The 25,708-nt window shown below is 34.8% G+C and overlaps 1 protein-coding gene across 2 annotated transcripts; it reads right to left on the reverse strand.

Moving 5' to 3' along the window:
• Window positions 1-613: 613 nt before the first annotated feature.
• On the reverse strand, window positions 614-24,457 carry EndoB (SH3 domain containing GRB2 like, endophilin-B). Of its 2 annotated transcripts, XM_089101997.1 has the most exons (7): window positions 24,371-24,457; window positions 18,556-18,697; window positions 15,811-15,939; window positions 10,612-10,835; window positions 7,963-8,004; window positions 6,389-6,579; window positions 614-4,266 (listed from the first exon to the last, which is right to left on the reverse strand). In XM_089101997.1, exons 1-7 carry the CDS (start codon window positions 24,425-24,427, stop codon window positions 4,149-4,151), a joined length of 903 nt encoding a protein of 300 aa, XP_088958123.1. In that variant the 5' UTR covers window positions 24,428-24,457; the 3' UTR covers window positions 614-4,148. The 2 variants fall into 2 exon arrangements, with proteins under 2 accessions (XP_088958123.1, XP_088958125.1); XM_089101999.1 differs by lacking the exon at window positions 7,963-8,004.
• Between the last annotated feature and the right edge of the window lie 1,251 nt (window positions 24,458-25,708).

A 25,708-nucleotide genomic window follows, 5' to 3' on the forward strand; every position in this document is an offset into this window, starting at 1 on the left:
TACGTATGTGCCCAAATACGAATCAAATTGTGCTCCTCCGATTGCTGGGTTTTAGGGCTAGTCTTTATCGGATCTTATGAGACCCTATTCCTACTTATGTGCCCAAATACGAATTAAATTGTGCTCCTCTGATTGCTGGGTTTCAGGGATAGTATATCGGGTCTTATGAGACCCCATTCCTACTTATGTGCCCAAATACGAATTAAATTGTGCTCTTCTGATTGCTGGGTTTTAGGGCTAGTCTTTATCGGATCTTATGAGACCCCATTCCTACTTATGTGCCCAAATACGAATTAAATTGTGCTCTTCTGATTGCTGGGTTTTAGGGCTAGTCTTTATCGGGTCTTTGAGTAAAGAATGTCTTAACCTTTTTTTCTGAATTATGAGTCAGTGTTCCGTTATCCTCTATAATTAAGTCACTTCCTCCTTTTTTTCTTATTTCTTTTTTTATTATTTTATTATTTTTTTATTTTATTATTATTATATTATTTTATTATTTTATTTTTTATTATATTCTTTTTTTATTTGCGACAACAAAAAAAAGTTTATGATAACAGTGCAAAAGCGTTCACTAACGTCCACATTTCTAAACAACAATTTAGGTGAATTATAATTCAAGTGAAAAATCAATTTATTTAGGACTAGAATGCACAAACCAAAACAATATAAAAAGCTCAAAGCTGCAACCTCTTCCAAGAGCTTAACAAACGACAAGAACAAATCTCTATTAAGACTGGGAATATTCTTAACAGTGTACCAAACTGGATATTATATACACATAACTGTTTCCCACCTTTTTATAGCTTTAACAAAGCTGAAGTAATAAAAATCACCCAAATACATTCAAAAGAATCTCCCAATTGTCAAAATCTTGTCTATCGGGAAAGGGAGGTCGAAACCTCACCCTCCCGATAGACCATGCAAGATGGTGTTTAGTCAAGCAATCAAACTCAGTACATCTGGCAAAGAACATTTTAACCCTTAGCAAAATAAACTTTCTATACTACAAAAAAGCGAGCTCACTGATTTTAAGAATTCTTAATTGATGAAAATAATTAATCATCATTGCAAAGAATAAAAAATAGTATATTTTTACAAACTAGACGGCAATGTACCTGAGCTATCCATCAGGTGTATGGCGTCCTAGTTAACACAGCAATTAGCAATAACAGGTTGTAGGGGTGTATACATAGGGTGAGAGCTTAAATGGCGTAGATGTAACTGAAATTAATTCAGTATTTTACAATTTTCGGCCATTTCTAATCGTTTTTTGGACAAAACTGATATGGAATTGAAAAGCAGAAACTAGGTGATGACAGCCTTTAACCAAACCCCAAACTCACTTCTTGGGTCACAGAACCACTCGAAACCAGACTTATGTGCATACTTATAATTCATAAAGTTAGGATTCCATTTTAAAGGAAGTCCAAGTAATAATAGAAAACATTATTTACCTATATAACCTGAAAGTAATAATTGATATATCTAGAGATGTTCAAGAAATGTGTCACCCTCCCCATTTTATCTTTTGGTTAAGAATCAAGGTACACTTTTCTCTGTAAAATGAGTCGACTTCGTAATTTGTTTATTTTTTCTAAAAAAATAAAAAAAAAAATAAAAAGTGGAATGTAAAACTTAAAATCCAAAACGGTATTTCAAATAATGTAAATGAGTATTTTACGACTAAATTGTCTCAATTCAAAAAGACAAAACTAAACCTTCAAAGAGCAAGCCTTTACTAGTTAACAAGTCAGTAGAAAGTAAAAATTAATATAAAAGCACGGCTAGAATTAGATTTGGACCTGAAAGTATTTTAGAATTTAAAATCTAACACAAGGATCCAAAATGTATGACGAGGTAACCAATCAGCTTAAAAAGAGAATAATTTTGAAAATATAAAGTAGTAATATATAGTAATTAAATAAAGTAATAATATAATAGTAAAATATAAATACAATAGTAATTTATAAAGAAAATGAAATAAATGCTTTAAAAACTTAAAAAAAGGTGAACTTTAGAAAACCGATCGACAAAAATAGCAGTCAAATTATTTAGTAAAGCTTAGTTATTAGCTGTGACCCTATCTATCTATAATTGAAACGTGCCCCCACCCCACCCTAAAATAAACCTGATGAATATTAGATTAATTGGGAATTTTTTTATTTTTTTTGTATTCGGCCTATTCATTCAAAAAATTAGAATGACATCTCTTTAAAGCCGGCTTAATTTTAACTTGGATTGATCAACACATTAATACATTAAAGTGATGGAATACAAAAATTAAGGAAATTACCGAAAAAACAGAGATTTTACCTATAGGTCATTTAATATTAAAGCCGAGATCGGAAATCATAATTACAAATAGCGCCAGTTAGGACGTACATTATAATTCATATTATTGAGAAAAAATCATCGAAAATAAAATAACTAATAAATTACCTACAAAATTACACAAAAACATGGAAAAACCCATAAAATAACGATGTCAGGGTTCCCCCCCCCTTCCTCCAAAGTTTAACACCCTGGCTTCTTACAATCCTTCCTCAAATTGACAAGTAAAAACGCTTAAAAGTGAAACATTGCAGCAATTCACATAGTAATTGCGAAAGCTATGTAGCTTTTGAATCAATTCGATCAAAATAAAATAGAAAAATAACAAACAAGATATAAATAAATAACTGTCTCGAAAAAATTCATCACTCAAATTTAATTTTCTATGGCGATTATTCAGCATTTATATTCCCTATGCAAGTTGTTTATATTATTTTTCTGCAGCCCTACGCTATTAATGTTGTAGATAGCGATTCTTACATACTACATCTACATAAGATGGCGGTTTTTATGTCATTTGATAGTTGATATTCAACTTTATTCATGTATCGAATTGCACTTTTGAAGTTTGCCTTGTTATTTATTAGATATTCAGATACAGGTAAATATTTACATTAATGAAATATTCAGATAGCTACGAAATAAGCTTACGTTTACAATCAGAATTTCATCCTGAATCCAAATATGGCATTCGTTTCCGTCGCAAATAAAAATTTTAAGCCTTTTATGGACCATTAAAGATCGTATCCTTTTCTCTTTACTTGGATACGGCTTATACCTATGTTAGCGTCAATCTTGTTAAAACCGGTTTACCCGTAAATTGAATCGGATGTCTGACAAAATTGAGAACTTATGAATCCATGGGAAATACATAATATGGGCTGTATGTTTGGGTAAGGGTAGAAAGAATAGGTTACATTGGGTTAAGTTAGGTTAAAATTGAATTTGCGACAGAAACGAATGTTATATTTGAATTCAGGATGAAGTTCTGATTCTAGAGGTAAGCTTGTTTCTTAGCTATCTGAATACTCCGTCAATATAAATATTTATGTTTTTTTTTAGATATTTATTAGATTATTAGATAAAAATACGTTGAAAGCATGGGAAAATAGGTAAGTTTTTCTATTTTTAAGAAAAATAAGATTATTCTCTGATAAAGAATCTGCACAATATCCTACTTCTGGGTCGGTGAGTGGATAGTTCTGAAACTGATGAATTAAGCAATAAAAACGTCTTCAGAGCAAATTATAGCTGTAGGTCTGTCAGAAACTAGCACTACTTCAAAGGGAAGATAAACCTTAAGCTACATATTGTACAACTTGACCTACATTTTAACCTTAGACAACAATTTACACCTTAAGCTACATGAACTTTAGGCTGCATATTGTTACAAGAAATTGTAATGTCAAATGAATAACAGCAATAAATACAATATGAAGGAAGCAGACAAAAAATTGTCTAAAACACTAAAAAGTAAATTCAAACGGTTGGTCACTCCAATTCAGGCATGTGCGCAGGGGATGGGAGGTCACGGCCCTCTCTCCTCCTCCCTCTAAACCCCCAAGTTCGCCGAATTTTTGGGCATTTCTAATTCATATTACCAAATGATGTTTTTTCTATTATTATTGCCCCTCCCCCGAAAAAAACAAATCTTGCGCACGTACCTGATCCAATTGACTAATTCATAGGCAGCTATATGTTTTATAAGAACAAATTGCAAATAATTTAAAGACACACATCAAGAAAGCTACTTTAAGCTGCATATTACCGTAAAAAATCAAAAAATTTCTGAAAGGAGGAAAATTTCCTTTGGTAAACTAGGGTGAGGTTGGTGAATTCAGATCAATTTCTTCACTGTTTAGACGAAATAATGGCGCATTGTCAGCATCAGGCCGAGTTCCAGTAGCTTCAGCTCCAGTATAGAGCCCAGAGGCACTAAAAGAAAAACTATACTAAACGTTCAAACAATTGTCGTAAACATCATTTGTCAAAACGAATAAAGTCTGTTAAAAAACGGGGAGGGAGTACACAACAAGCACACAGAAGAGGAAGATCTCAACCCTCGAATTGGTTAGAGGAACCACCCTCCGAACAATTCTCCTGACCCTTCCCCGTTCTAAAATTTGGTTTTGTATATCAACCAAATCAACTGTTTTCATATTTCAAAATAGTTTCTTGGCCTAACCTAGCATAGAACAGTTCCTTTGATAATTCCTTTGACAGTTCCTTTGAACATAGAACAGTTAACTTTGTGATGGAAATTTGATCATCCCCTCTAGCTCCAAACCTTCCAAGTAATAATGACCATCTCGCAGTCAACAAATCTAATGCCTCCTGCCAGACTGAAACTACTACTTGTGGCAATTGTTGTTCTAATCTTTGGATATTCAAGCTTTAACAGTGAAAATGGGATAAGTTCAAAAACGTGCTACTAAAATAATACTGGGACCCCGTTATAGCAACTACACTAAAAAACACGAGTTCTTGAACTTGCCCACTTTGTTCGATCAAAGACATGATCTAATGATATTTGGAGACATGATAAAAATAAATGAGAATCAATCTAGGGTCCCCACTTCCATACCCATTAGCAAACCTACTAAGCACTAGAACAAAATCCAGCCCGTCCAGTGTCCTTCGAAAAGAGTTGCAAGCAGCTTCGTGCCCTATTTCGTTAGTACATTTAGCAAGTGACCTTTTTTTTTTGTTTTCTTTGTAACTCTAGAATTAGCATTATTTTATGTTCATTTTTTAGTGTTAAGATAGCTATTTGCATAGGGATTATCTTGAGTACCCGACCGACTGACCGTATCTCAAACAGTAAATTTTACGAACAATGTGGTTAAATTCCGCTTTCTATGGCTATAATGTGAGAAGGGTTGAGATGGTTAGAACACATTTTGCGGATGATGGATGACAGATTGCCAAACATTATCATTGTCGGCATTAAGGTGATTGATATTCGCTTATTCCTAATCTTAGCGACTTTGTCTCCTTAAAATAAATTTTCAAACCAAGCCAGGCCCAGGGCGTTTTTCCACAGTTGGAAAACACTTTGGAAGAATAGGAAGATAAGTGGGCGAACCAAGATTAGAATATTGGAATCTTGTATCCCCTGGTCTGCTGCTAGCTATTTAAATAAACAAATACGAAGGAAGACGAATATTTGTGAGTGCAGAAAAGGAGGAAATTAGCATTCATATATAATGGTTTTGATTAATTTGAACACAAACAATGATTCCTGTCTTAATCTCTAGGTATTACTCCTTGATATAAATTCCTCCCCTGACTTCTCCTTCTCTACCCTATTAAGCCATGGAGCCTTGTGGAAAGATATGAAGCTTTGTTTTTTATATTATAAGCTAATCAACGCAACAACACAATTTTTGTGAATTCAATTGATGTCTATATTCTCGCTTTATTTGCTACTATTCATTGAGATGCATACCCTTAACAATTTTGTCCCTTGTATGAAAATCTGAAATTTAAGGAGTCAGAATATAAGTCGGATATTTGATTCCAGAGCCTTGCACGTGTCTTTTGAGAACATCCTCCCATTGAAATTAAGTTATTCAGCCTTTGGCGATACACTGACTCTGTAATCAACGCTCTGCCTGACAATCACTTTGTTGCTAGAATTAAGCACCTAGCGTATAAGAGCTACTCCATTGCATCTTCTATGCCAGCAACATGCCATTTGATAATACTTTTTTATTACGTTTAGTCTTTTTTTTAAAAATCTAACTAATCATCCAAAATTGTCCAAAATTACACAAAAATGTGTGGATTCTGACTCTGAAACGGATAAAAAATATTTAAAAAAGAGTTAGCTGCAACCGACAGAAAACAGGAAGTTGCAACCAATCGGTCGAAGTAGTCGTCGGACGTAATTCTGAAGTCCATTGGTGCTGGAAAGGACAGTTCTCCGTCTGGTTCCCGTCGAAAGTAAGTAGTCAACAGTTGACACCCCCTCCCTCCAAAAAAAAACGGATAAGCATGTTCTATGTACATTTGCTGTATATTTTCTAAAATCAAATTGAAAAAAGGAAACAAATACTTAGAAAGCTCCCGTTGGAGATCCTGCATCTGCGCGTGACAGGCCGCATAACATTTGGCCTGGGCTGCAACCAAGTCCTGTAAGTGACGCAAGTGACTCGAATGTGCGACTAATATACCTTCCATCAACAGTTTAGTTATCTCAGCCTGTCGATCGAAGGATCCTTGTGCCAAACGTACCTCTCTTTCTATCTATAATACAGAACTGGCTAAAATACTTGGCCACGCCTATGAAAGAAAAAAAAAGTTCATACTGAGCTAAATTTCAAATAAGCTGACAGATTAGAGTTTTCAATCATTGGGTTTGTTGTTGGCCACTGTTTTAAATAACTAAAAAATTACGACGACACAGAAAATAAAATAGAATGTCTGTTATGTTCTTTTTAACGGTTCATAACAATTAAATTATAAGCTTAAGCCAGTTTAATCAGTTCAATTAGTCAGTTTAATTCTTTCTTGTACATTATTCTTGCTGCAATTTTATCGACAATTTTGCAAGTTTGAAAGATCTAGTACTAGTATAACCCATGAATAATGAGACAAATACACTATAAATATGAATTAATTCTCAAGAAGATTTAAAGTTCAGCCGTTCCAATTTGTCACTTTTTTTCCTTCTTTTTTTCAGAGACAGGACTTTTTTCCTAAATCAGAAAATGAGGTTTGTCAGCAATAAAAAAACCAGCAATGAAAAAGAAGTTACATTCTTAATATTCAAGGAGTGGTTAACAGGTTAATTCTCTTTCGTGCAAAACTCACAATCATAGGCGCCCATAAGGAGGGGGACAGGGGGGCGGCAGCCCCCTGGCTGAATGATACTGCCTTGTATTTTTATATTTTTGTTTTGAGATTTTTTATACAACATTGGAAGTGCCGATTAGACCAGGTAAGCCCCCCTCCCTTAAAATTTAGCTTATGGGCGTCCATGCGCATAAAAGATAAGTGAGTCCGAAATTCAGTGACTTTAAGTAAGGGTATATGGCTCGTAATTCCATGCGACAATTAGCCGCATAAACAAAATAAACACATCGTGTATTTACTAAGTTTAACCAGTTTCGAAAACACGAGCACCAGATTATTTCGAGTCAGGTGTATTTATTATTTTTAGTAGCAGCTCCGATATCTCCAATTTCCAACATGCAAGCAAAATTTCAATTTAAATAATTCATAGCGATGGTAGCCCCCAGACAATCAAAATACAGTGTGCGCCTGTGCGGCTGACGCATCTCTGAAAGGGACAAAACCTAACACCTATTTTTTATTCTTTGTATCTGATGACCAGCGAAAATTTCTCATTACACGGATTGCATACTACCAGGTTTCATAAAAAGGTACCGAATTTGATAATTTGGTGAATATATTCTTCTTTTTCTCAAGCTGGAGGATAGAGTTGAAACTTTCAGGAAAAGTTTCTTTTTTTAGGGGAGGGGAGGGGGAGAAGACATAATTTTGTGTTTGAGGAAGAGGGGATATCCTTTGTCCATTCCTACAAAAATCTCCGTCTTTGATTCCTGTCATGTGACAGGGTCTTTGGCTTGTGAATCAATAAGCAACGACTTGATAAGAAGATGTTACCTCTTTTAAAAGTTGTGAATTGATTGATCCTTCTTTCTGTTTCTGCAGCATGTAATAAAAAGAAAAGAAACTCGGCTATACCAATATGAGATTTAATGCACTAAAAGGTGGGAAAGTCAGGAGAGGGGGGAGGGGAGAGAACGAGAAAAGGAGAGAGATAAGAACAGAAGGAAGTTGAAGAGATAGAAGACATAAAAAACTTGAGAGAAAATGAAAGTGAAATGAAAAATAACCAGAGATGGTAGAAAAAAATGTGTCAACTTTAACATGGTTGAAACATTATAGAGCATTATGGCAACATACATTGTGGTTGATATAAAATGAGATAGACTATCACAAAAAAAGCTAGGACACAAAAGTATATATTCACAAAAAAAGAAATCAATAACATGTTGATCATCAAAATTAGACAGATTGGTTTTACAAGGATTAGTGTGTTCATCTAGATTTCAAAATTCCTATTTTACGCAGTAGGACAGCGAATTTCATTCATGTGACCGATATACTTCCTTTTGGTGGCTATGCGCAAGTTTTCACTTCCCACTTTATAATACCCAACCTTTTTGTTTCCTTTGATATGCTGATTAGAGCCAGGAACCGATTGGGTAGGTTCGTGATTGGGTAGGTTAAACTACACCACTAAAAACTATTTTCTGGTCGTCATAGAGGCAACATGGATAGTTGCGCCCAAGACTACGTGCAATAAGATGGTAAAGCATAGTCAAAATTGTATACAAAAAAAGTTTCATAAAAGAAAATAATAATAAAAAAAATTAGCTGCTATCTTAGTACTAAATTGGTGTAAGATTGCAAACCCAGTATAATAGCTAATAAACTAGAAATATAAAAGTCAAAGTATTAATAAAGTCTTAAAGCTTTTATTTGTATATAGCTTTAAAACCTTTATAACGTGCTCATAACAACTATGAGCACGCTCAAGCACACACTTCCAGGGAAATAAGTTTAATGATGAAACTCCCCATTTGGCAACAAAATTGCTATTTCGACTTTTACAGTTTAAGTTTGTAAATGTCCCATGGGTAAAAACATTCTGATAAGCCAAATATCCATCATAGGAGCACTAGCATTTGTTGGCACATGTACCTCACTACATATTCTCTGTAAGTTGTATTACACTAAGCTATCAAAATTGCTACGACTGATATATAAAAAAACACAACTCCCGCAGTTCAGGTTACCTAAGTCGGAAGAACCTTTGCGAAACTGGCAATGCTGCCTCTTTTTCAGTGCTAGGAGAAATCCCAAAACCAATTAAGCTGAAAGAGGAAATAATGCGTTGTCTTTACCTAAAAAAACGGCACGTCTTTGTGTATTTTTATGTGAGTTCGGATTATTTTCACTACTAAAAATTAAAAAACCTTGATAATTATTTCTATTCCTGTGTCAATAATAATTGGCCAGTCTGGGGTTCGACTTGTATTAATTACACAAAGAATAGAAAAACTTTTCACTAACATGAAACTTTTCAATTTTCACTAATCCACTAGTAAGATAAAAACATAATTTGATAATAGGAGCTCCATTCTTGGAACATGTACATAGAAAGTAGCTAATATCCTATTTGAAAGCTAAATAGAGTATTAGGTATTGTTATGCTGCTGTAGCAAGAAAACAAACATATTTCAATATCTCCGGCTTTCTAGTTATCAGCATTTTAATGACCCTGTCCATAGCAGTCAAATGAAAACCTGATTTCTTTTTTAGTTTTGAATCATGACGTCATAACATGAAGATGTGCCACCAAGAAACAAGATCAAACGACTCCTTGTCATTTACAATTCTAAAATATCTGGCGTACGTCTGTTACGCAAAGTATTGCAATATAGGGGCCACAAAGTCAACAGTTATACTGGAAATTGGTTACTTTGATGAGTCGCTGTATATTTTTATCTAACAGTGCCCCTAAACGAGAAAGAGAGTTCCTCTTAGGAATCCACAAATAAATCAGGGGTTACGTTTCTTGTCATGGAATGGGAAAAAAAGTTTTGTCAAATAAATCCCTAGCCATGAACCAACGGGATTGCCAGAGAGGATACGTTTAGCTATTGCTTTAGGATTAGGGATTTACCAGCACTTTATCCATCTGCACACATATGGTTATAACAGATATTTCAATTACGGAAAGAGCCCCAAAATACAACAGAAAAACTATCACAACATTTAGCTGGAAAGATTTATTTTCGTCAATGTTCATTCTTAACGAACTTTGTTCTTAACGGTGTTGCAATAAGTACCTATATGTGTTTGATGATAAACTATCGGTTCTTTTAGAAAATAACCATCTTTCTTTTATAACTCCTCAAAAGTTGTAGGAACATACAGTTATACAGGCAGAACTGAGACAGTGCTATTCCTAGAATTGGTGGTATCTGTCACAAAATTAAACCGCCTTTCAAAGAGCAACCCCTCTTTGGATGGCCAAGGATGGAGGAATCAGTTTTCTCCCATGAGAATTCAGAAATCGTGGCCCAAAATGCAACCTTTTTTAACCACCTCCTAGGAATTCCTCCTCCCCGCAGTCGGGCATGTGTACATCTATGCTCTAAGGGGGCATCAAAGCCAAATTAAGAGAGTTAGCAGCACAATTGCAATGAACTAAGCCGGTCAATTGCAGCTAAAGAATCTTACACTGTCTTGAGAAGCATTCTTCGCTTTTTTCAGTTTGTTTTTCACCGCACCCAAGTCCAACCTTTTATTCTCCAAATCTTTCTTCTCACGGACATAGGTACGAACGTCGTTCTCAAGAAAACGTCTAAGAGGGTCAATAAAGTTAGTAGTGGCTGACGTCGCGAATTCTTTTTCAAGTAAACCAAGCTTTTGCTGGCCTGCTCCAACTTTAATCAGTGTACTTCCTAGAAGGAAAAAGAAAGTCATAAAAAAATGGAGACAGGGCCAAAATTGAGCAAAGTTACTGTAGACCCAAAGAAAAACTAGGAGAAGGATTATGGGTCACAAAACTTTTACAGGCGGGGTAAAAGAAGCAGAAACAAGTACTATTAAGCCTTATCTTATAATTTTTCCTGGGGGGAGGGATGGTTGGATCTCCCTCAGACCAAATCTTAAAGCAGAATACAACATTCGCAGGCATGCTTGGTTGGCTAGAAAATGCCAAGAAATAAGTGATAAGGTTCAGCTAGAAAAAGTCACAACAACAACAAAAAAACAAGGACAATCCCCAGCCATGGACGGCTTAAGGACACTGCACATATTTTGATATAGCCTCTTCTGAGCAAAATGAAAAAAAAAATTGCTGTTTGTGTAAGAGGACGATTCTTTGAAATTTCAAGTTGTTTTTTTTTAATTTGTCTGTTTTGCAAGTACCAAGCTTCGGTTCCTCAATTTTTCATTTTATCTACGGTCACTTTAATATAACTGTATTTAGGCTTGGTTTCGTTTCATTAACTCTTTTCCGTGTTTTCTTTCTGTTGTCTCTATTTATGATATTTTTAGTACCTTCATTTCTCATCTTTTTCCCTTTTTTAGTTATGGTAAAAGCTTAGAGGATATATTTTCGAGAATATCAACAGTTTCCTCAAATGTTTCAATGACCATGAATTATTCTTGTTCCGTTCCTTTCTTTCACAAAAAAATATCCAACCCGTATGAACAAAAAAAATAGCTTAGAGATGTCAATTAGTAATAGCAGAAACTCATAGCAGCGTTAAGCATCCTGAGGTCTATAGACACTAGCAAATTTTACTTGCAATATTTATTTATTTACAATTACTTACTATTACTTCATTGCTGTTTACTTTTTACAATTACTATTTTCTATTGCTTCTTTTACTTTCGAATCAACCCTCCTTAAAGCCAGTCCTTTGACGAACTTTTCCATGATTTTTGTGGCTGTTTTATTATCCTCATATATATACATATATATATATATATATATATATATATATATATATATATATATATATATATATATATATATAAAAATATATATATATATATATATATATATATATATATATATATATATATATATATATATATATATATATATATATATATATATATATATATATATATATATATATATATATATATATATATATATATATATATATATATATATTTTAAATAAATTTAAATAAATAGGAAAAAATTTAAATAAATAGGAAAAAATTTAAATAAATAGGAAAAAATTTAAATAAATAGGAAAAAATTTAAATAAATAGGAAAAAATTTAAATAAATAGGAAAAGAAAACTCACATATTAAATAAGCAATTCCATTCACTGGCGTATAAACAAAATCGAATGCTTATATTGATTGGAACACGCCTTCTCACAGAATATAAATGGAAATCTATCAAAAAATGAAAATATATTTATACTTAAACTAAAACAAAAAAGGTCAGCTAACCCCCGGGGTAAGGCCGGGGTTAAAACCCGGAAATTAAAACCCGTTTTTCTTGTTTAATTTTTTGTAAATGGAAAAGCAGTGTGGCCTAAGAAATTATTTGCCCTGGGGGCATTTAAGGTTTATATAGAAGACGTTGTCGTAGAAACTTCAAAAAAGGCTCATTCGACTGGAAATTCAAAGGGCTAGTGCCCTTTTAAATAGTCGAAAGTGATTGGAGGGCAACTAGCCCCCCCCCACGCCCATCATACCCCCCAACACATCCAATCAAAATTTTGAGATAGCCATTTTATTCAGCCTAGTTGATTTCCAGATAAAAACTATGTTTTTGAGGAGGACACTCCCCCACAACCCTCAGGACAGGGGTTTTAAGTTCTGTCGTGGGGGCATATAAGGTATTTATGGAAGGCGTTGTCGTAGAAAATTCAAAAAAGACTCATTCGATTGGAAATTCAAAGGGCTAGTACCCTTTTTAATAGTCGAGTGATTGGAGGGCAGCTAGGCCCCCCCCCCCACGCCCATCACTCCCCCAAACACATCCAATCAAAATTTTGAGATAGCCATTTTGTTCAGCGTAGTTGATTTCCAGATAGAAAATATGTTTTTGAAGAGGACACTCCCCCACAACCCTCAGGGCAAGGGTATTAAGTTATGCCCTGGGGGCATATAAGATTTTTATAGAAAGCGTTGTCGCAGAAACTTCAAAAAAAGCTCATTCAATTGGAAATTCAAAGGGCTAGTGCCCTTTTTAATAGTCAAAAGTGATTGGAGGGCAACTAACCCCCTCCCCCCCCCACGCCCATCATTCCCCCAAACACATTCAATAAAATTTTGAGATAGCCATTTTGTCCAGCGTAGTAGATTTCCAGATAGAAAATATATTTTTGGGGAGGACACTCCCCCACAGCCCTCAGGGCAAGGGTTTTAAGTTATGCCCTGAGGGCATATGAGAACAATGTTGACACAATGTAGTATTTATTATTTGTTACTTTTAGAGCAGGGCACTTCATATGGAAAGGGTAGTATTAGAAACTTCAAAAGGGGCTCATTTGATTGGAAATTGAGAGTTCTAGTGCCCTTTTTAATAGTCGAAAGCTATTGGAGGGCAACTAGTCCCCACCCACCCACCCACCCCCCACGCCCATCATTCCCTTAAACACATCCAATCAAAATTTTGAGATAGCCATTTTGTTCAGCGTAATTGATTTCCAGATAGAAAATATGTTTTTGAGGAGGACCCTCTCCCACAACCCTCAGGGAAAGGGTTTTAAGTTATGCCCTGGGGCCATTTAAGTTTTTATAGAAGGCAATGTCGTAAAAACTTCAAAAAAGGCTCATTCGATTGGAAATTCAAAGGGCTATTGCCCTTTTTAATAGTCAAAAGTGATTGGAGGGCAACTAGCCCCCCCCCAGGCCCATCATTTCCCCAAACACATCCAATCAAAATTTTGAGATAGCCATTTTGTTCAGCGTAGCTGATTTCCAGATAGAAATATGTTTTTGAGGAGGACACTCTCCCAGAGCCCTCAGGGCAAGGGTTTTAAGTTATGCCCTGGGGACATAAAAGGTTTTTATAGTATGCGTTGTCGTAGAAACTTCAAAAAAGGCTCAGTCAATTGGAAATTCAAACGGCTAGTGCCCTTTATAATATTCGAAAGTTATTGGAGGGCAACTAGCCCCCCCACGCCCAGCATTCCCCCAAACACATCCAATAAAAATTTTGAGATAGCCATTTTGTTCAGCGTAGTTGATTTCCTGATAGAAAATATATTTTTGAGGAGGACAATCCCCCACAACCCTCAGAACAAGGATTATAATTTACGCCCTAGGGTCATATAAGGTTTTTTATTAAAATCTTTGTCGTAGAAACTTGAAAAAGGGCTAATTACATTAGAAATTCAAACGGATAGTGCCCTTTTTAATAGTCGAAAGTAATTTGTGAGAAACTAATCCCCTTCTCACGCCCACCTTTCCCCAAACACATCCAATCAAAATTTTTAGATAGCCATTTTATTCAAGGTAGTTGAAAGTTTTTGAAATTAGGTCTTTTAGGGTGACAAACCCTCCCCTCACAGCCATCAGGGCAAGGGTTGTAAGTTATGCCCTGGGGGCACATAAAGTTTTTAATGAAAGGCAACTAGCCCCCCCCACCTCCCAACGCCCATCATTCCCCAAACATATCCATTCAAAATTTTGAGATAGCCATTTTGTTCAGCGTAGTTGATTTCCACATAGAAAATACGTTATTGAGGAGGACAATCCCCCACAACCCACAGGGCAAGGGTTTTAAGTTATGCCCTGGGGGCATATAAGGTTTTTATAGAAGGTGTTGTCGTAGAAACTTCAAAAAAGGCTTATTAGAGTGAAAATTCAAAGGGATAGTACCCTTTTTAATAGTTGAAAGTGATTGGAGGGCATATAGTCCCCCCCACGCCCATCATTCCCCCAAACACATCGAATAAAATTTTGAGATAGCCATTTTGTTCAGCGTAGTTGATTTCCAGATAGAAAATACGTTTTTAAGGAGGATACTCCCCCACAGCCCTCAGAACAAGGGTTTTAAGTTATGCCCTGGGGGCATATAAGGTTTTTATAGAAGGCGTTGTCGTAGAAACTTCAAAAAAGGGCTCATTCAATTTGAAATTCAAAGGGCTAGTGCCCTTTTTAATAGTCGAAAGTGATTAGTGATTTTTTGTTGTTGTTGTTTAGACCAGGGCACTTCGTATCGAAGGAGTTGTCATGGAAGGGGCTCATTCAATTGAAGATAGAAAGGGCTGATGCCCTTTGTAATAGTCGAAATTGATTGGAGGGCAACTAATCCCCCTTCCACTCCCACCCTCTCATTTGCCCATTATGCTTAAAAACTAAATGTTGCCTTAAGATTAAATCAAAATGCACCGTTATAATGCTAATTCCTAATAAGGCAAAAAATCAGAAAATTGAAGCTGAAAAATTTAGGGTTAGATAATTATCGTCAAACCATAAAATTACTCTCTCTAATAATTGTTCCAGATTTAATTGAAGCTCTGATTCACAATTTTCCGAATGTTTATGTTCGATGACGCAAAGATGGTTGAAAAGTTGTTGATTTTGAATAAAATGTTGATATTGATTACTAGCTTCTTGATAATATTTACTACACATACTACAGGGTTCGAACGGACAATCATCTTTCTGCAGTATTATACTCTCTTAAACCTTTTTTTCTTGAGCTATTTTTGGAAAACATGGTAAATCAATAAAACAAAGGAAAAAATGAGCATACAATCCATATAAAAAAAACTACTTCCAATTCCCACAGTATTACTACTACAAACCCATTTTGACATTAACCCGCCTGAGTGTCAACCACCAGTGAACATTTCTCCTCCATTCCAGCCTCTTAATAAATTTCCCCAGACGTTTTTACTAGAAACAGAATAATATCAAAATATAATTTAATAGTGATAAAGGAGGAACTAACCATAGGCAGTGCCAGGACCGACTTCATTACCAGCTCGAATCATGTCACTTCCGAGACATTCGAGGTTGTTTAATCGCCGTGGTTTCTGCCCCTCTATTTTCTCCATTATATAATCTTCAACCCGATTACCTGAAATGAATGAAGAAAAGAAAATAATAAATATGAAATACGCGCGAATGTAGGGGGAGGAAAAATTTGATTGCCAGGATATCGAATTTTCCTGATCGCAATTATAAAAAATACGCGCGAATGTAGAGGGAGGAATAGTGTAGCCACTTTCACAATCTTGGAAAGTTACCTTACTATTTATATAAACTTTCAAGAATGGATCTAAAGAACATATTAGGCCAGAGAAGGTGTTTTCAAGCACATATCTACACGGCCCCCCCCCCCTCATCACTGACCTTTCATGAGCGTGGAAAGACTTTGTACTAAGTAAACAAAAAATTTAGAAATTGATTCTACAACTCAAACAGGGTATGTATTTTTACCTCACGCCTTGATTACTTCCCTACAGGCAAGGTTTGATAGATTCTATGTAAATGGATTCTGATTTTGGATAAAAGAAAATAATAAATATCATATGCGTAAGAGCACAGAAAGCGAAATAAAGGGGATAAATTTCCTTATAACAACTTCTCACTATATTGGAAAGTTATTTTGCTAATTACTTAAACTTTCGAGAATGGATCTAAAGTACATATTAGGGTCAGAAGTAAAAGAGATTACTGACAAATGTGGAGTATTGCTTCCACTGAGAAAGTTATAGACAAAACAAAGACTAAAGAAAGCCCCTAAACTGTCATCTAAATATTGGCTGAGAGGATTGATAAAGATCATGATTCATATAATCCCTTCTTTCCAATGAGGAAGAAGCAGCATAATCTTTACGTCATTAATTCCTGTTTGGTGAAGTAGACACACTGGCTATTAGTCATCAGGCCGACCAGAAAAGAATTCTGCAACGGTTCATGACTGTGGGGTAAGGAGGGAGAATAAGCCTTTTATTCAGTGAGCAAAATAGAGTGCGTGTAACCCCACGACATCGCTAATTGGTACAGAATCCCATAGGGGATTTATCGTGCCTTTTCAGTATATTTTGTATTTGAATGCTGCAGTTCTATTGCAGCTGTTGACCTGAATAATAGACTAAATTAAAGTTTTCCTACATTTTTACCTCTGCCTATAATTTATCATTCCCACCTACGTGTAGGTTCAGAGATTTATTAAGGAAGTTTGGTACATGGAGTTACCTCTATATTACTGACATATCTACTGCAAGAGAAGATATGTTTTGGAGAATACAGCTAAGAGGTCTAGGCCAGCCAGTTGAACATAAGAGCGTCGTTGGTAATACCGAAGGGTTTTCTTCCCCACTCCAACCCTGAAGCTGGATTGGCAATGGCATGAGAATAGAGATCATTTGGTCGGTTTTAGGGACATAAACGCAATAGAGTTGATCTACTTAAGTTGCTTTACTTAGAGAGTAAAGGAGGAGCCCCAGTACCACTATCACCTACCCGCTCCACCATTCAATACTGGCGGTAGCCTCGTTTGCCTTGAATATGGATCTTGCACCAAGATTACTAGTCTAAGAAACTAGAAATGGCTATGGGAGACTTGGAAGATTTACAGAAAATACCAGGGAACATTTCAGAAAACTACTTATATGCAACAAGCTTAGTAGAAAATAGTACTACAGAAAACTAAAAGGGGAAACAAATAGCAATAGGTAAGATGTGCCATATTTTGAAGAAGGGAAAGGTGGTACAGTATCAGAAAATATCTGAAAAAGAAATATAGACAACATTGATCAGAGAGTATCATATCTGAAACATGCTCTAGTATTTGTGGCAAAAGGACTACTAAAGTTGGTCAGGTTTTCAAAATTTATAAAGAGAAATGCAGCCTATTGTGTTCTTTGAAGACCGGAGAAAAAATAGTTAGCTTCCTTCCCCAAATATTCAAAATCCATTACCCCTCTCCTCTGAAGTAAAAAAAAAAAAATTTAGCGAAAATTCCGACTTAGTCTGTGAGACAAAACAGGGCTTATTTACCAAACTTAGTATAAAATTTGGTCACCTTTTAATGAAACCTAGTTACTGCATCCAGTCTCTATAAGATACATTTGCTGGCCTTCAGGAGAACAGAAATGTATCCTCTCTCGTGAGGATCCAAAAACCAACTGAATTGAACAATATAATTATGATCTCTGCTCTCCAGGTAAACAGTTACCTGCTCTACAGCCTCTATAGCAACAGGTCATAGTTGTCAGACTATATTACTGGCTGGCTGAAATTTTTCAACACTGTCAGTTATTTAAGGTATATGTCTCAGATCTCTATCCATTCACCAAGCTGGAATTCTGATATTACTTAGACTTTTTCTTAGGGAAGGATCTAAACTTGCCCAAAAATAGGAAAGTTTCCACTTTTTTGATAATTATCAACCAATTTCCATTGCATTTTAAGTGTAAAAAAACTCTGTACATAAAATTTCAAAACTTCATTTTGATGGATGGATAGGACTGAATCTCAACTATGAAAAGATGTCAAAAGTTTTGTTTTTCGTTGAAATGTTGAAACCATATGAGCAGAAAAAACATACCGAAACTTGCACAGGGAACATAAAATTTAAGTATATTCCATTCTTCTTTTATTCTATTCTGCATTATAATAAATCATATAGTCATAACATTAGATCAGTATGGTTTAAACTAAAAACGGTTGAGAATAAATAACAAACCTGGATTAGGAGTGATAAGTGAATCAACATCCTGCACAAGCTTTTCAGTCCAGATTATTGTCTGTTCAGTTCTGTTTACCAGATTCTCATAATGAGCATCTAATTCAGTCTTGTCTGATGTTCCAAGTTTTTCCTCTGTAAGCTACAATAAAGCAGAAACTTGAAATCTTGGAAGAAACAACTTAGAATTCCTGCTAAGTGTTTGAACAGTGAGGATGAATTTTCAATTTCATTTTTAAAGCAGTAAAAATAGAATAATAAGAGTTAGATCACTACACGACTTGAATGGAAGTAAATAACCTACAGCTAATTAGCCTATATGGAATAAACGTCTAAAGAGCAAGTGTGGCAAGCAACTATTAAACTTATCACTGTTCCAAGCTCAATAGCAGAAAAAGGACAAATATCTAGAAATAGGTCCCAATACCCTTCAAGGGGGAGGGGGATCATATTCTTGACCACTGTTTGCAGTTGAGGGGAGGATCAATTCCAAAAACCTGTCTTATGAAGTATATTTATTGAAGAATTCTGCACTTATTTGGTGATACGTTTGTGGAATACCATAAATTATAATTTGAAGATTTTAACACCATCATTCTTTATATCCTCATATGTTTAGCTTCTGAATTTGGCCTCTTATTTGTCTATGCTCATGAGATAGTCAAAAATTACACTAGTAAGAGCAATAAAGAACATCAAAAACCAGTACAAAAGGACTTAAGACTGTTTGTAAATTAGAATTTCTACATGGCTCTTTGTCTGCAAAACACTGTGTTTGCCAGAACTGATTGATCCTGATTAGAGTATATTTATAAATATTCTCGTCATTTGGGTTATTAAAGTTTGGTAACAATAAGATAAAAATTCCAAACTCTTTTTCTGACATGAATGTGAAATAAGGAAATGCACCTCTGATGTTTACAAAATTTCAAATAGTTTTCAATATAACCAAAAAATTCAAGGCTATTTGGCAACAGTCAGAGATATTACGAAGAAAATAAAAACTATCTCAACTCCAAAAGTACAAATATCAGGACATCCAACTTATAGTTGGATGGAGGAAAGGGTTTCCTTGAATTGTGTCTACATCATGTTTGCAATCATCTTACTTGAATACTGGTGTTATGCTGGCTAATCACCAGTCTACTGGAAGTTTCCTGAAGCTAGGTGATAATTGGAAGAATTGTATGAGAGGCTTAAGTGGAGGGGGGGTTCCCGCGACTATACTGGTGTCAGGAGATCTCTATGCCACCAGTTTAGGAGAGGAGGGGGATCCCTACTCCACCCTATTTGAAGATCTCTAACGCCATCAGAGTAACCTGGAGGCACCTCAGGGGTCTTGGGTAATCCTAAAGTGCCATGGATTTATATGTGTCCTGGCCCTGTTGAGTTCCAACAACCAGCAGGGTTCTGACAAGTGTACTTCCCTTGTAGCACAAAAGTGCCACATTAATTGGCCCCAGGACACAACGTAAAGGCTACAAGCATTAAGCTTCAACAGTTCTCTTTCTTTCCCTCCTGGAAAGATGTTTTATATCACAGGGGCTCTCCCTGTCAATCCAACTTTTTCTGTAAACCCTAGTCTGTCTACCTAGGCTAGTCAAAAGAAGTCAACAATAGAAAATAACTATCTTACTTGTTCTCAAATCAGTCTATACACAAACTGGAAAAAAAAAACTTACAATTAATCAAGACACTTAGAGACATGCCTCCATGCGTGCACCTCTGATCACAGGCAATAAATGGCCAAATTGAAATGAGATTACATAGTATCCTTTGCGGATTTTGGGCTCTAGATTTAACCTGTATGAGTCATTGCTTATCTCTATTTTCTGGCTTGAATTAATTAATGAATTATTTTAAGACATCTTGTAGTAACAGCTAGGTCCAGGGTTTAAACATTAGAATTAACAATAAAATAAGGTAAATTTTAAAAAGGGCATTTTTCTGATAAAAAGGGGCCAAAGGTCCCAACACCCCTCCTCATAAGAAAAATGACCGCCACCACCCCATGGTCAGAACATAAAAACATAAACATAAAATATATAACACCAAATTCAAAATCATCAAACTTATTTATCTTCTCTTCTTTCTTCTTTGCATCTCTCCATGGCAGCTACCTGTTGGCTTATGGATCTGTGACTATACCATTTACTTAGCTCAGTTCCATTGCCAGTGAGTATCTCTGTCTAACCAATCAAAGCTATTGTCTGTACAGCCCTCTTCATCAAGTTTGGACTTTCAAAGAAGGAAGAATCCATGTGATTTGAGGAACCTGATTGTGCTAAGCATGATTAAATTAAAACTTCCTTGCTCTCATGCATTTACATTTGTGTGAAGCATAGAACCAGGTTCTGGCAAATTTGATGAAGCCAGCCACCAAGAAAAATTGGGTGAACTAGCCTCTTAATCTCCAACAGTGAAAGCAACACCACATTTCAATTAAAACGCAAATTGCCCTTTGGTATAATTTGAAATCATGTATGTATGGCCAAAAATGCAAAGGCCAGTGAAAACAATAGGGGTAAAGGGAAATGAGGTAAAAATCTGAGCAAACCACAAATCACTATTTTCAAATGAATAATGCTTGTTGATGCCAGCTGAAGAAACCCCTCATAAAAGACTAAAACCTCCTTTTGAGTTGGTAGGACCAATCTCAGATTCCTTCCCAAGGTTCTTCAATACAATCCAAAATTCAGTACCCCAATATTTCCATATATTGTAGTCCATTCAATTCTATTTTATGATTATCTGTAGTTTAACCCAATAGGTCATGGACCTTCTCCTCCCTGCTAAGCTTTTTTGTCTTCCTGTAGTTTTGTAATTTTCCCAAAATTTTATTCTTGACAATTGCAGGCTGAATTTGTAAATCACATTTCTTTTTTGTGTCTCTTATCTCTTCCCCATTTCCTCCAATTTTTTTCGATGAAATAAATCATCTTCAATTTGTGTAGTTTACCCCAATAGGTCATGGACCTTCTCCTCCCTGCTAAGCTTTTTTATCTCCCTGTAGTTTTATTCTTGACAATTGCAGGCTGAATTTGTAAATCACATTTCTTTTTTGTGTCTCTTATCTCTTCCCCATTTCCTCCTATTTTTTTCCATGAAATAAATCATCTTCAATTTTTAATTGGACCATTGTGTTCTTTTTCTTAGATTTCATTGTTCTGTTATGATCTTGTTTTATTCCCAATGTGTCCTGGACCCCCCCCCCCCCATGAGCTTTTTTTTATTCTTGTAATTTCTTGTAAACCTGTATAGCCTGTGAAACAAAGTCTTTTAAGACATCTTGTAGTAACAGCTAGGTCCAAGGTTTAAACATTACAATTGAAGATAAAATAAGTTAAACCTACAAAAAGGGCATTTTTCTGATAAAAAGGGGCCAAAGGTCCTAGCAGGGGCTCTGCTATTACACATTCAGTTTCCTTTAATAATCTGGGATGCAGATTACCAGGTCCTGGTCACTTGATAACATCTAATTTTAACAGCACTTTTAGGACACTTGTATATGATACTGTGGTATTTTCTATTGAAGATTTTATATTCTAATTTGGTGGGAGAGGTAAAGCATCATCAGCTTCAGATTGTGAAAACTGAGACAAATTGTAGGCTCAGTTTATCAGCAAGCTTGTTGGTGTTGGTAGTTTCTTTGCCCAGTCTTGTGATCAGTTTTCTGATGCATCATCAATTTTGGTCTTGGCTATAGACATAGAACCAAAATTCTTTGGGTTTGTCTATGCTTCATCAGCAAGTTTGGATACAAACCTCTTGTATAAGTCAGGTGTCTATTTTTAAGATTACTCCAGGTTTTGGAATGTTTCATTTTGTATTCTGATAATTGATGATCTTTTTATTTCTTCTATTATCTACTTTCACAATCCCTCCTAACCTCTTGTGTCATAATTGGGATTACTTTGTTTGGCAGTAATTCTTATAATTGATGATCTTTTTATTTCTTCTATTATCTACTTTCACAATCCCTCCTAACCTCTTGTGTCATTATAGGGATTGGACTTGGGGACCAGCTTGCTGGAGATGTACTGATTACTTTATTTGGCAGTAATTCTTTGAAGCACCAACATTGCTGGTCAACAGGACCAGATGAAACACAACCACAGATGCTGCTGCTGAAATCAATTTTAATTATTCTAGTGTCAATGAAAGTCTTCTAATGTAGCAATTTGCTACTTTAAGGAATGTTGTTCAGATTTACATGGTGATATGGTTACTCTTTCTGATTGAGGGCATGTATTAGGTGGAGAGAGGAGCTTAAGAGTCTTCTGAAAAATATCTGGTCAAGGAGTCTGGGGGTAAATGTATGACCATTCCACCACATCAGGAGAGATGTTTAGAAAACAACTTTTACTTCATGACATTCAAAATAATCCTAGTTAACATATTTTGCAGTGGGAGAACCTTTATCTTCACTTCTTCACTTGTTTTTCTAGTTTGTTTTTTTTTAAAGAAACTCGTAATTTTTCACAATAACATTTTGATCAATTTTGAAAAATTGGATAAATTAAGTAAATGCCATGCCATCTTAAAATATAACTTATATTCATCACTATTCACAACACAGTGGCAGAAGTACAAAAATACAGGCATCCACCATATGGTTAATATGGGGGTACAGTTCAATTCTGATGCAAATTAATGATATATTTAGATTCAGGATGCAATTATGGGTATATATTTGCACATTTGGGGGGTGGGGATATATAATCTGTAAATGTATACTACTACTACTACTAACAACACACCCCAGCACCAAGCTGCCTGAGGCCAACATAGCTATGCATGCTCCTCCTCCATCTCAATCTATTCAAAGCCTCCCTTTTAACACCCTCCCACAAATTTCCAATTTTCTTTAAATCTTTCTTTATGAAATCCCCCCACCCTAGACCTGTAAATGTATACCCCACCTGTAAATGTATAGGTTCTAAGAAATTCATGAATTTCTTAGAAAAACAAGGAGAAAAGTGAAGATAAAGGTTCTCCCCCCACAAAATTTGTTAACTATGATTATCCTTCATATTATGGAGTAAGAGTTGTTTTCTCAACATGTTTCTTATGTCCAACTGGGCTCTTAGGCTTATAAAACTGGTTATATACATATATATATATATATATATATATATATATATATATATATATATATATATATATATATATATATATATATATATATATATACTATATATATAATATATATATATATATATATATATATATATATATATATATATATATATATACATATATATATATATATATATATATATATATATATATATATATATATATATATATATATATATATATATATATATATATATATATATATATATTGCTATTTTTCCAAAATTCCAAAGAAAAGTGGTCTTTCCCAAAAAGAGGTCTTTTATCCTACTTTACATTTTATGAAGTAGCCTAAGAATTGTTTTCTTAACATGTCTCCTTCTGTGGTGGAATGGTTATACATTTTACAATGGAGTCTGGAATGTGGTTTCAACCAGTGTTGGTCTATTGTTTTTTACCTTGCCTACTTTCCAAGAGAGCAAAAGTTACAGCTGAATTTACACTGTAAGGCAGAAAAGAAGTTGGATAAAAACAGCATTATTGTTGCATCACTCTAAGAAGGAAAGACTATAATATCCTGAAAACTACTTTCAAACTTCAAAAAATACTTTATCTATCCTTATCAAAATAGGCTATCTCCTTTTTAGCCAGAAACCGGCAAATGACTACCTTCATCTAGTCAACAGCTGAGAAAAGAGCTTTGAAAATAAATTTCATGGTTTCAGTTAGGACTCACTTGAACAGCTCTTGAAAAAAATACAGAAGCATCCCCAACTAGCTTTTTTAAATCCATTTTAGGTCACTATCACAAATGGAATATAAAATTTTTCTATAGAAATAAGGGATATATTCACGGTTATCAGCCGGTGAAAAAAAACACTAGATTCTTGAAAAAAAACACTAAATTATCTCATAAATCACTAGATTATTGAATAGAAATCATTAGAAATATAATACTCTTTATTACTGTAATGTAATTAATATCTGTTTTGTTTCTTTACCATGCTCTATACAGGCACACGTGCAGGAATAGGGTAAAATTACCCCCCTAGATATGGAAAATTCCTTTAAATTGATGTTCTGTTTTTTCTCAAGCGAAAATTACCTTTAAATTTTGAAAAATGCCTTTTTGCATCTTTATGCAAAGAATAGGACAAAATCTTTGCTGACTCCCTGTATTTTCTGGAATTAGTACCACTGGCATATACCCCGATCACTGAAAATTGGTGATCGGTGATCTAATTGAAATATTTGCTTTTTCTTTTTAATTTTGTTTTTCCTTAATGATTTTCATTTCCGTCGGAAATGAACTTTACCCCCACTCCTACTGTAAATGTACCAATTTAGGGTATATTCCAATTCAGTACATATATTTACACATTAGAGGGGTGGGGATAAAGTTCATTTCCATTGCAAATGCATGTTAATTTTGAATTCAGGATGCAATTCTGACTATAGAGGTACGTTTATTTCTTAGCTACCTGAATAGTCCGTTAAAATAAACTTTACCTGGGGCTAGTAGCCGTCCTATATTTTGTTCCAATAAAGGGGACACAAGAATTTTTAGTTTCCGTTCAATAGAGCCCTCTCCCGATTTTCTAGGACCAGTGGTTCGATACGATCGCCCATGAGTTTTTTAGTTATTAGAAGTGAAGATTAAAACCGTTTGACAGTTCCCAAAGTAGATACTCCCCCCTCTTTACTCTCAACTGACTTCAATCATAAAAGTATAATCGATTTAATCTATCTAGTTATATTGCAAATCCTGCTATAGAAAGCACTAAGCCCTATTTTCTTTTTCAATGATTTTTTTTTTTCATTCAGAAAATTATGCTTAACCTAAACCTCCCTTCTTATTTTTCAGTGACTCCATTTCTGTTCTACTTGCACATGTAGAAAATGTATTCATATTCACCATTTACTCCACTTTCAATAATTGTAACAGGAGAAAATTTAATTTAGAATTGATAGATTATAGAGAAACAAACTAAAATATATATGAAGACAAAAATTCGACCTGAGCAAATATTGTGAAGTAGAAATTATAAAAACATTTTTGCAATTTTGCGATTAA

Source organism: Artemia sp. Qi Xiang Cuo, chromosome 16 (genome assembly GCF_049724085.1).
Source record: "Artemia sp. Qi Xiang Cuo chromosome 16, ASM4972408v1, whole genome shotgun sequence".
NCBI lineage: Eukaryota > Metazoa > Arthropoda > Branchiopoda > Anostraca > Artemiidae > Artemia > Artemia sp. Qi Xiang Cuo.